A 13,415-nucleotide genomic window follows, 5' to 3' on the forward strand; every position below is an offset into this window, starting at 1 on the left:
GGTAGTAGGGCTGAAGGAATATCCTGCTTGTTTTTTCGAAGTGTTCCACATAATGTTATTTGTCGATCTAGGAGTTGTTTTGCCAAGGGAATACTGGTAAAGAAATTATCAGTAGTGATGCCATAACCAGTTTTTAGAAATGAGACCAAATCAAGTACTACTCTTTTGCCCTGGTCTTTCTCTGGTTTGTTACCATCTTTTCCAGTATAAATCTGAAGGTTAGCAGCATAGGTGATTGTTGCATCAACTAGAGCCCATATTTTAATGCCATACTTGGCTGGTTTTGATTTATCTAAATGGACACTTACCTCTAAAACTTACAAGTTGTTCATCAACAGTTAGATGAGAGTGGCACTTAAAACTTTCTTTACAGTGTTCTACAAACTTTGTAAACACTTCCCTAAAAGCTGCTAGTTTGTCAGAACTTCTACGTTCTTCTCTAGTGTTCAAATCATCGAATCGCATAAGTGAAATTAAATCTAGAAATCGGTCGCGTGACATGGCAGCCGGAAAAATAGATCGACTGTACAAAGGGTTTCGACACCACAAAAAGTGCACTGGTTCCCTATTGGCTTTTAGCGCACCCGCCGTAATCAAGAGTCCCAAGACCGCATAAATTTCCACTGAATCAGTGGGCAACCAGGTTCTTGTTTTATTAGGATTTTTCCCATTCCAATCCTGAAAGTATTTCTCCGCTTTCTGGTTTGTACATTTGACGATGATCTCTACAATTTTCTTATCTACAAATAATTTGAAGCAATCACTAATTTTAGCGACATTTTTAGATTTTTCCGTAAGCCCTGGTTTTTCGAGCAAGTTTTTTGTGCGACATCTAGTTTGTCGTAAAGGACGATTTTTCCAAACTGTACCGTTCTTGGAAATAAATGTGGAATCTACTGCCCCCAAAACTGGTCTATCAGAATCATTACTGTCGCTCTCAGATGGCTAAAATATAATAAACTCAAGATAGAAATATCGTACATAAAACAAAAATAAAAATTACCTGCAGAATTTCAGGCTCATATTCCGCTACTTCTAAATTATCATCTAATTCTGAATTATCCGATAAACTATCCCTTTCAGAAAGGTAATCATCATCACTTTCCTCTAACCACTGCACTGCAGTTTCACGATCCTGTTCTTTTCGAAGGTCTTAACTTTATTTTTTTCGACATCGGTAAATCGTGTAATCACAAATGGATAAACTAAAACGGTATGTTAGCACTAAGTCACCCACAGAACTGATTTGTGTGTTATTGCAAACAACAGGTTTGGTGCCGTGCGCAAAACGTCTGGTTTAGTCAGTGGCGTCGACCGCAATGAACTGTACCGCGGTTGACGGAGGGGGTACAACTTGTACCCCAAGCACAGTGCTGCACTTTTCATAGGTAAAAATATGTCAAATTGAAAACAAATGGTTGGATATGCTTTTACACATCCCAATGAAGAAGTAACTAGAACAGTTCAACAAAATTCCAACATTTTTAAAAATTATTCATGAAAAATCGAATTTGGGGTACCATCTGTACCCCCCCACCGGTAGCGGAAGGTTAATAATAGCCAGATCAGTATCGTTGATTCTGTAAAATTTCTTGGTATTTTTATAGACAGCAACCTTAAACGATCCCTTCATATTGATTTGTTAAGTAAAAAACTAGTCTCAGCCTGCTATACAATAGGATCTTTTTCGAAGGAAATCAATTTAGCATCTCTCAAAATAACATTTTTCTTTGCTCGAGTCTCATCTTCAATATGGTCTTCCTTTTTGGGGTTCTAGTACAGCTGCCCAATCTGATGTTATTTTTAATTTACAAAAAAGAGCAATACGGTATCTTTTGGTCTTCTTATCTTAACGGTATCTTAACTCTTTTCTCTTTATATATTTTAAAAACTGTTTGCCTAATTCGTAAACACCTACATGTTTTTCCAGTAGGACCTAATCATAACTACTCCACCAGAAATTCAACCTTTTTTGTGTATTTACGGATCCTGTCCACTGAGTTAGTAAAGAAATGTCAGCAAAACAATTATACAACCATCTCCCTTTACAACTTAAATATGCAACATCTTTCCTTAAGTTTCGCAAAATGACAAAATCTATCTGAAAGACCATATTATTCACTAGAAGCGTTGATTGAAATATGTTCGTAAAGTTTTATTATGCAATTTGCAGTTTATTTAAATTTTGCAATGGTTTGTTTATTTTATTGTCTTTTATTTTGTGATATTGACGATTTATGTAATTTCAGTAAATTTTAAATCGTTATTGTTATTTTTCTGACTTTTGTAAGCCAAATATTTTGGCTTACAAAATTGTCCATAAAATTGTACAATTTTCAGCGACAATAAAGCATATTTCTATTCAATTCTATTCTATCAGATACACGCTTATATTATTAAATAAAATAATATTAAATAAATTTTTTTTAATCGAACCTAATCAAAACTTTTCGTTTTTTTTACTTCTCAGATAACATTTTTATAAATCCCTTTTATTAAATTTTTGTAGAGCTTTCCTGTCGACACGTTCAAACCAAAAGTTCAGCTGCAGCACAAAGTTGAACCCAAAACTCTTCCTAGGAGTGTAGCAATTGAAAGATGTCGTAGAGAATATCAGGTAACTAACTTATCTCTTACGAAGTAAGTTTTATTTTTAATACTATTTCCGAAATTTTTTCAAAAGTTTCTAAAAGGTTCATTACTTTGTACTGAAGTTAATTTGACCAAAGTATCTATTTATAAAAATGTTTTATTTATTTATTTATTTATTTTTCCGTCGACCGTCCATTTATGATCAATTTTAAAACCCTCAAAATCATTGATTAATGACCCCTATTAATGAATGATTTTCTCTTAATGAACGATTTCATTATAGGCAAAACAACATACATTGCTTGCATAAATTAAATAAACGCTCTGTGATTGGCAGTGACCTGTGGTGCAGGCAACCAAACATATACCTATTTATATTCCTACTAAAAAATTAATTTAAAATGAAGTAGCCGCTGTTAGTACTATCTGTCATTATATGTCATTATTTACTTTATTGTTTAAAATTCTGTGTATTTTAAAAACAAAGGATGGATGTTGACGAAGAGTTTAATTACACTCCACCAGAATTTAACTTCTTCTATCACAGAATTTACAGAGGTCCAAGAAGACTTAAATATAAATTTGTCAAAATGCTATACAGCAGATAATCATTTATCAATATGTTCCTTTAATTTCAGTAATTGTACTATTTTAAATATTAATGTTTACTATAATAAAACTACCACTAAGGAAACTTTAAATAAAGTCGATGAAAGCTGAAAAAATTGTTGTTTATCGTTAAGTAAATAAATATTTAAACTAAGATATCTTTATTTCTGAAAAGTACGGTCGACGGAACAGTTTTGTAACGAGTTCGTGAATTAAAATGGCGATTAACAATCTCGAACATTAACGCGCTCGCTTCGCTCACGCGTTAAAATATCTTAATTGTTAATCGCCCTTATTAATATACTTGTTGGTTAAATAACTATTAATGCCAGATAATAATAAAAGGTGAAATACAACAAATAAAAAAAAATCAATATATCTAATATAGATACCTAGCAGAAAGATACTAAAAGTTTAAACAAGTCAATTTACACAATAGGCTAACACAAACATTCTCTAATGATAGGAGGGAGGGAAATATGTTTTTCTGAAGAAGAACGTGACAAGTTATGCGCAAGTTTCTGAAAGTTACAGTACCAAAGGCAAAATGACTTAATTTTATCTTGTGTTTAGTAAAGTAAGCCAAAATATTAAAGGGTCCCTATTCGCTCCGTGCGTGACCATGGTAGGGGTACTTTGAAATGATGCCAGCGTGCGTAGCGGCGAAATATGACAAAATTGGACCTACTTTTTTACGCATAAATTTTATCAAAAAATGTGTGCAAATACATATTGCGTATTTAATTGTGCAAATAATAATAAAAATAGTAAGTGTAGTTTTTATAGGTTCCCAAAGATTACATATAAATTAGAGAAAAGAAAAAGATGGATCCGTGCTATTAATATGAAAAAGTAAATATCACATAACTTCATTTTTATGCAATTTAAATAGAAAAAATTTAAATAATTTACCTTAAATGATATTTTATAAGACTTCAAGCTAACTGCAGAGTGCAGAGTGCCTGATGACTTTAGCTTTTATATCATAACTTTTACTATTACTGTTTTTAAATATATATGCTCTTTCACGTTAAAAACTTGATTTGCCAGTACTTGATTTTTCCCTTTCTTTTCCGTTTGTGGTTGAAAAGATATATTATGATGAATTTTGAGAAACCCAGTTTTGAATACTACATTTATTTTGTACATAAACTAAAAAAATATAATTAAAAAGTTAATTATTAATAGCGCGAAGCGATGCCGCTCATGTCGGCACAGTGGTAGGTGTGTGGTAGTTTGGCGATAGACTGAGAAATCAGAACCGTACGCGCTTCGTTTAAAAAATCTTTACCCGTTAATTTACCTGCATTAAATAAGAAAATAAACAAAAAAAAACAAATTAATTCTATAAACAATGCCTGTATACATAAAATATATTTTTTTAACCTATTCTCTATCCTTCCATTGTTGGATGTAGGTCTCCCCCAGTTCTCTTGATCCTTCCCTATCTTGAGCTGTTCTCTGCCATGTGAGACCTCCTTGTTTCCTGATGTCATCTTTCCACCTCATCTGTGGTCTGCCTCTTGATCTCTTTGCATTGTATGGATGCCACTTTCCGATGGCATTGTTCCATCGTCCGTCTTGGAGACGTTCATTGTGTCCAGCCCATTTCCATTTCAGTTTTGCTGCTTGTTCTATCGCGTCTACTGTCTTTGTTCTGGTTCTGATCCACTGGTTACGTTATCTATCTTTAAGTGATATACCCAACATTTGTCTCTCCATCGCTCTTTGTGCCTTCCTTATCCTATAAAATATCCTATAAAATATCTAATACCTCGTAAATTATTTTATACATATATACAAAAAAATTGCAAGTAGTTTACCAAGTGGTACCAAGCTTGGGTTTCGTAGAGGGAAAGGAACTATGGATTGCATTTCACACTTGGCAACCGATATACAGTTAACTTATTCTAAAAACCAATACACAACTGCTTTATTTGTGGACATTTCTGGTGCATATGATAACGTTATTCTCGATCTTCTGCTTCATCAACTTGTTAAATTAGGAGTACCTAGTAAATGTGTTTATGTCCTAGTCAATCTATTTACAAATAGACAAGTCCATATTCGTTTAAATAATTCACTGATTGGTCCAAGGATAGTTAATAAAGGGTTACCTCAGGGCTCAGTTCTTAGTCCCTTATTATTTAACTTGTATTCATTAAACTTACATACTATGGGAATGCAGTGTAACAGTTTACAATATGCTGATGACTTCTGTTTCTATGTTGAGAAAAAAACTTTTCAACAATGTGTTAATGCCCTTAAAGTAAATATGTCTTATTGCAAAAAGTATTTTGAGTCATGGGCTTGACATCTCACCTAAGAAGTCAGGTGTACTATTTTTTTCGAGACACAGGTTACCAAAAGTTAGTACGTTAAAATTCTCCCAGCTAGAAATTCCTGTATATAACAGTTTTACATACCTAGGTGTCACCTTGGATTCTAAATTAATCTGGAACGATCATATTAATAATTGCATTACCAAATGTTAAGAAAATAAACTTATTATTTTACAGAGCATATACCAGATCAATTTTGGACCATGGAAGCTTTTTCTATGGATCAGCGACAAAATCTCGGTTGACTAAATTGGATCGAATACAATAGTCCTAGGAGCTTTTAAATCTACTCCCACACCAGCCCTTTTGGCATAATGTAACGAGCCACCTTTACATTTAAGACGTCTATTTTTGGCAGAAAAATTTATTCTTAAATGCCAGTTTAATAAACAAAACAGCTTATTACAAAAAATATCGTGTCCTTCTCTTCAAAATCTAACAAACAAATGGTGGGCAAATAAAAACTCTCCCACTCTAGCTGTTGCTTTTCCCAATTTATCACAATATTCATTCAATGGAGAACGGATTCCATTATTTGGCTCCAATTATGACATACTATATGAAGATAAACCTGCTGTAGTAATTCCTTCATCTATTTCAATTGTTTACGAAGATTTAATAGTACAGAACAAGCTGGAAGACTGTAACCATTCTTGTAAAATTTATACCGATGGCTCAAAATCGCCGGCTGGTGTTGGCTGTGCCATTTACATAGACAATATTCAAGATTATTTTCAGTACAAATTAAAATCAGATTGCTCAATATTCACAGCTGAATATTGTAGATATTGTCAAGATATTAGCCAAGGCGTTACTAAAAGACGCTACTTTAGTGGGTATAGAGTACAACGAGTTGCCCAAATGGGATATAGTTTCAGCTAGGAAGAAACATTTTAGACTTAATTGGGAAATTGAGTGTCAATCCTTAACCTAAACAGTAGCAAAAATACATACTGCAGTATATATCCAACTCTTCCATATACTCCCCCAAATGACAGAAGCCCCATCTCTCGGAAAATTTATACATATTTTTGGACATGCTACAGTAAATGCTTTCCTATATAAAATAAAACTTTCCGAAACTGATATATGTGAATGTAATGGCAATTATGACGACCTTCACCACTGGATGTTTCAATGTCGGTATAATCAAGAAGCCATAAAATTTTTATTTCAAGCCATCTCCCAACAAAAATTATACTGCCGCAGAACGTTGCTTCTATTCTCTATTTAAGTAGTCGAAATTCAACTATCAGATCAATTTTATGGGAATTTTTCAAACGTACTAAACGGAAAATTTAAACTGTCTTTTTCAGTGTTGTGTGAATCCGAAATGGTAGGACTTTAGTTGTTGTATTTCCCATTGCCTTTCCTTTTATGTCATTTACCTTTAACCGTTGCCTGTATTGTTTGTGTTAAAAAAAGTCGCTATGAAGGGCACCTTAGCGTGAAGCGTGTGTTCCTGTTCAATCCTTTTTGTATAGTCACCCAATAGACATCTGATGACAAGGGATCCCCAACCGGAATGTTATGCTTACGAGACCCCGCTAACAATAAAACACCTTCTAGTGGAGTGCCCGTTACACAGGGAGATGTAAATTCGGAATCCCGGAGAATTTGAGAGAACTGTTCTTAAAGTGCGGTGCCAAAGTGATTATCCAATATCTAAAAGCAATAAACTATTTATACAAAATTTAATATATATATATATATATATATATATATATATATATATATATATATATATATATATATTTAGGGATTCTACAGTATTCACTGCCTTCCCTCGCTTAACCGTTTCCATCTCTCTCTGTTGTTCCATTCTCCATCGTTTAGGCCTCACTTACTCATGGCGTCGTCTACTTCGTTCCTCCAGGATTTTCGGGGTCGTCCTCTTTTCCTCCTTCCTATGGGGCTCCATTCGGTTATTCTCTTTATCCATCTGCTGTCGCTAGTTCTTCTTACATGTCGATACCACTTTAATCTTTTTTGTTCTATATATGTTAGTATGTCTGTTTCTATTGATGTTCTTTGCTTTATTTCGTCATTACTTCTCCTATCCATTCTTGTTACTCTGCAGCATCTTCGCAGGCATTCCATCTCTGTTGCTACTATCTTACTGCTGTTTTTCTTGTTTATGATCCAATTTTCAGCCCCATATGTCATAATACTTCGCACTAATGTTTTATAAATCTGCGTTTTTGTCTTCATATTTAGGTGTCTATCCCACCATACTGAGTTAAGTTGTCGGATTGCTGTTCTTGTTTGTCCTAATCTTTGTGTAATTTCTTCCTCTGTTGTTGTCTTTTTCGTGATTATAAACCCCAGGTATTTGAATTTATCCTTTCCTTTGATTGTTACGTTGTCATCAATCTGTAGATCTTCTATGTCTTCTTCACTTGTAGATAGGTACTCTGTTTTCGCGAGGTTAATATCTAGGCCAGCCTTGGTATATTCTTCTTGTAGTTTCTTCATCATGTAGCTGAGGTCGTCTTGGTCTTGTGCAATCACTACCTGATCGTCTGCAAAGCTTAACGTATATAGGTATTCGTTCCGTACCGGTACTCCCATGCCTTCGCATTTTCTTTTCCATGTAGTCAAGGCTTTTTCTAAGTATATTTTGAATAGGGTTGGAGATGTGGAACAACCCTGCAGGAGCCCTTTTGTTGTGGTGAAGTCTCCTATGATTCTTGTTCCCATTTTAATGGACACTTTATTTTCTTTATACAGAGCTTTTGTAGCTTCTATGAGCTCCGTCTGTATTTCTAATTTGTACATTGCCTCCCATAGTTCTGACCTTGGTACAGAGTCATACGCCTTTCTCAGGTCCACAAATGCCAAGTGTATATCTCTATTTTTTGCTTTTTCTTTTCCAACAGTTGTTCCAGTGTGTATATGTGGTCTATGCACGATCTTCCTGCCGTGAAGCCTGCCTGATCCTCCCCGATTTTGCCTTTTATCGCTTGCTCTATCTTTTCTCGCAGTATCTTCCCATATAATCTTTCTATTGATGATATTACGCTTATTCCTCTGTAGTTTTCGCATGGTTTTCTATCTCCTTTCTTAAATATAGATGTCATATATGCCTCCGTCCATTCCTTTGGGAGCTGTTCTCCATTTAATTGTTACGTTATTCAATTATTGTTAATACTTTTTGTTTTTTCGCTAATAGCCTTACAGGCTGATGCGAGTTTGTAAATAAAAAAAACTAACTACCTAACAATATAAAAGCAGTCTAAAGCTATGGTTTGTTAGAACAGTGAGCGACGCGCATAACTCACAGGCAGTCGAACGCCGCGCACGTTCATCAAAATCAAAGAAATGGTTCTCTATGAGAACGGTTTGTTAGGTTCTGCTGAGCTGCGCGCACTGCAGACCGATAGCCGTGTACGTCGACGGTGTGAGCTGGAATCAACTGCGATTTTATTTGGACGTAAACGTTCAGCTGAGCTCACAGTGTACACATCTATACCGAAATTATAATTGTATTTTTATATATACTAAATTCATTTAACAGAAAAGTAGCCGTCAACAAATTACAGAACACGCGAAACTTGATATTTATATAATTGTACAGGGTTGTATTAAGATTCTAGCAGTCTATAACATCTAAATTTGAAATGAATTAATTTATAATTTTTAGGATTACTGTTAAAATAATAGTAATCAATGATTAATCTTCCAAAGAAGTATACTTTAATATTAGTTTTTGTAAACTGTCATTCACACATCATTAGATAATTGTGGTATTAATCAAAAGGCAAAAAATAGAAAGTTGTTTTTATACATTTTACGCTTTAAGACCAATATTTGGAAATAAGTAATAATATTATCATTAATGATATAAAAAAGAGACCTCTTCTTGTGTAAAAGTTAGGGAAAATACTTATACATATATTATTGGGTAGATAGACTTATACATTTAACATTACATTAACATTAAAAAATAAAATTTATTAAGTCGACGTTTCGATTTCGATTTAACATTTATTTGTGTCAGCAGAAACGAATGTATATTTAGAAGAATTGTGACGTCACTATTTTTGACTTTGATGCCGGTTATGTCGAAGATGGTTCGACATATCAAAATGCCGTTTTCAGATTTTGATTCAGGAGACAAAACTATATATGAATCCATTAATAGATCGTCCCCAATATTGCATAGGCGACAACGCACAAAGGAACATACTTTGCGGATGTAAAACGAAAGGTTTTCTTTGAAAATGATGAAAAAAACTTTTTACTATTACATATAAGTAATATCCAATTACGAAAAATAAGTACTGGAAAACTACATAGGTACAATGAGTAAAATGGGTTACAGTTTTTCATTTTTAAAATATTCCATTTTGTTTATGTCATTTCGAATAATTTCGTATCTTTTATTTATCATTGCTACTCATTTCCACATCAAAAGCTAGATCCATCTTCAACCGGATGGGGGCCTTCTTCAAGAGCCACAACCTCTCTCTAGCTATAAAAGTAAGAATGCTGCGATGCTACGTCTAATCTGTTCTTTTTTATGGCGTTGAATCGTGGACCTTGAACGAAGATATATGCAGAAAATTGGAAGCATTTGAGATGTGGCTGTATCGGAGAATACTTAAAATCTCGTGGACTGACCGAGTCACCAATGAGGAGGTCCTCAGAAGAATGAAGAAGAACCGAGAGGTACTGACCACCATAAAATCTCGAAAGTTACAGTACTTTGGACACATTATGCGAAATGAATCCAGATATGCCCTTCTATAAGCCATCCTGCTAGGAAAAATATTTGGACAACGGGGTCCAGTAATTATATGATGGATTTTTCAGACCTGTCGAGAGTCCATTCAAAAATGCTTGTCTTGATGAGGTGACTGACTTATCAATCCATGTTTTTCATTTAGTATGACCGGCGTTAATCCAAGTCTCATCTAAATAATATATTTTACGATTGCCATTCCTATAATCTTTTATCTGCCTTAAAAATTCTCTTCTCCAGATTACAAGGTCATCTCTGTCTGTAAGCATACTGTTCCTGCCACGTTTTTCAAATTTGAATTGAAGTTTTTTCAAAAGCTTGTAAAAAGTAGTACGTTTGAAATCAGGTAGATTGGGTCGTCGTTGACCTGTTGTAGAACTTTATCTATCGTGGGAATTTCATTTCTTAAAAAGAATTGATGCACTATTCCTCTTATCGCTCTAATAACTTTAAACACAGAACTATCCGATACTCCAACTTTATCGGCTACTCTTTTCTCAACAGCGGACAATATTAACGCCAGATTTTCTTGTAACTCGTGTTTATACACGTTTACAATTATTTCTTTAACGTTTACGCTTAAATGGAATTTTTTCAATCTCTTTTTGGGGGGAGTTAAAGGTATGTTTACGAGTTCATCGGCAGAATCCGTGTCCGACATATTAATTTGTTTTAGTGACTGTGTATACAAACCTGCAAAATATTATTTACAGGCTAATATTCTAATAAAATAATAGATAATAGATAATTGAACAGATATATTAAAAAGGTCAATACTCAAAATCTTTATTTTCAAGGTGTTACAGAAGCGACCGATTTCGAGGCTTACAATATTTGCCTAAGATGTTTTCCGCTTACATCCAGGGTACTGTCTGTCTTCATCTTTTCCTTTATGATTCTATCTATTGTAGTGAGCTGATATGTTGATCTTTATATATGTTGTTGTTGTCAAAGTTTTTTTATTATTAAAAAGGTAGGATTATCTTCTGGTTTGTAATAAAATTAAAAGTAGTTAAAGACAAATACACATACAGTATAAGCTGCCACATCCGGACTTTATATAGTTTAAAAACTTATGGAAGATGGAAAATCACATATTATGCAGCATGATGTCCTTTTTTTGTTGTTTTTGTCACAGGTTCTTACAAGGTAAAGACCTAAAGCTCTTTACTTAGTAAGACCTTTTATTTACATACGTATATAATGATCAACATATCACCTCACTACAATGATAGTGTCATCAGGAAAAGATGAAGACAGACAGTACCCTGGATGTAAGCGGAAAACTTCTTATTGGCGATATCTATATTATTGGTTTTCAACAAAACAATCTCTTTGCTGGGCCTGAGGATGAGGCAAATATTGAAAGCCTCGAAACCGATCGCTTCTGTAAAACTTTGAAAGTAAATATTAGATTGTGAGTATTGACCTTTTTAATATATCTTTTCAATTATGGACTGACACTTGCAACCCTTTTATCATCATAACAATTATTATAATAGAGTCAAAATAATATTAATTTTACTTACTTCAGTTGAGAGAAAACAGCAAACACCTTAAAAATGTTCACAGTTCTAAGTTTATTTAAATAACACTATAATTATAAACCAACACTATAATTATACTAACACACACATACATAGAGCTATTAAAAGTAATAATTATATTTATATAATTAAATTCAACATACATGTGATTCGTAAGGATTACTGAATCCATATCTGTTAAAACTGCAAATTAAGCGTCTTTGTTTAGAGGTATAGATTGTCGTTACTTGTGAGTTTCTACTTGTTACTTTTGATACGCTTTTGTATATAATCAGTTACAGTATAAGTGATTTTGTAACAAGGAGATACCTCTTCAGCATCTCTAGATTTTGGGAATGAATTGATCACGCTTCCGTAGTGTTGATATTCTACTTTTCTGTCAGGCGAATATAATATAGTTATTATTATTGTAATAATTAAGTGATGTCTACTTAATTTTCTTTCGAGGAAGATGAAAGACTACTGGATCTAGTACAAATTGTAAGACAGTTCCAAATAAATCCCTGGAAAGTCTAAAATATTCTCGAAATTTTTCCTCGTTTTGAAACAATCTTTATTCGACTGTTAATTTAAAAGCACCTTCTGTATTAAGACATGAAAAAATTTCGTTTACATTTTTATTTTTTTTTATTTAGATTTAACGTTATCAACTCTTCTTCTTCTTCCTCTTCTTGGAGTATTAAAATTATTGCGTTAAGTTTGCAAGAATTCATTTTTTTAAACGTACAACCTGTGAGAGAATAAACGTGAAACTAATTTCTAAACTTGTTTTCAGGAGCACATTGTAAATTTACAAATATATTTAATTACTTGAGAGATATCAATGTTTTAAACAAACGGCAACTATTAATGTTTTGTAAACGCTGTTTGCAAATATAAAATATGATATTCTTACCTAATTGTGAACCAAATAATTAATCAAAAATGCTGTTTAGATTTAGTATCTATGTATTAGATTTAGATTAGATTAAGAGAGGTGGTCTTTCGGCCTATTCCACTGCGACCTTTTCAGATCTATTGTGGTCCTCTAGTCCTAGATAACATTCTCTAGCCTGACCCTTTTTATAAAGTCTAGTAGCTTCGAGACTGTACCTTCCATGTAGCTATTTGCCGGTGGATTTTTTTCTCCTAATGCAAAGAACCGCACATTTGCCAGACTGTCACACTGACATAAAATGTGCTCTGCTGTTTCTTCTTCGAGGTGACAGAATCTACACAGGTCATCATCTGATAATCCCATCAGCTTCAAGTGCCTATTCAGCTTACAGTGCCCTGTTAGAAGACCTACTATGACCTTGACTGTTTTCCTGTCTTTGCTTATTAGGTCTGCCGTAAATTTTGGCGAATGTTCTGTAATGAACTGTTTCGCCTGTCTTTGTCCTGGTGAATTCCTCCACCATTCCAGAGATTTGCGAGCTACCCACTTCCTTGTAGCCGTTCTTGTTACTGATTTAGCAACTCCGCAGAAGGGTTCCGGTCCAATGAATGGCAATGATGAGCCTTGTTTGGCCATTTCATCTGCTTTTTCATTGCCCTTATGACCCTCGTGCCCCGGTACCCAAGCTACCGTAACCTTGCTAC

The 13,415-nt window shown here is 33.9% G+C and overlaps 2 protein-coding genes across 3 annotated transcripts in view; one reads left to right on the forward strand and one right to left on the reverse strand.

The window, feature by feature from the left end:
- Positions 1-13,415, forward strand: part of LOC140449818 (dynein axonemal heavy chain 1-like) — a 1,063,244-nt gene that overhangs the window by 1,520 nt on the left and 1,048,309 nt on the right. For both annotated transcript variants that reach the window (XR_011951893.1, XM_072543176.1), the window contains exon 2: positions 2,510-2,617. Coding sequence is in view for 1 of the 2 variants with exons in the window: in XM_072543176.1 (XP_072399277.1) it covers positions 2,510-2,617 (108 nt within the window). In the remaining variant the exon portion in view is untranslated. The remainder of the gene's footprint in view (positions 1-2,509; positions 2,618-13,415) is intronic.
- LOC140449925 (uncharacterized) lies at positions 217-2,113 on the reverse strand. The gene is made up of 3 exons (XM_072543340.1): positions 2,050-2,113; positions 1,004-1,152; positions 217-945 (listed from the first exon to the last, which is right to left on the reverse strand). The coding sequence occupies exons 1-3, from the start codon at positions 2,111-2,113 to the stop codon at positions 289-291; spliced, it is 870 nt and encodes a 289-aa protein (XP_072399441.1). The 3' UTR covers positions 217-288.

This window comes from Diabrotica undecimpunctata, chromosome 9, assembly GCF_040954645.1.
Source record: "Diabrotica undecimpunctata isolate CICGRU chromosome 9, icDiaUnde3, whole genome shotgun sequence".
Taxonomy (NCBI): Eukaryota; Metazoa; Arthropoda; class Insecta; order Coleoptera; family Chrysomelidae; genus Diabrotica; species Diabrotica undecimpunctata.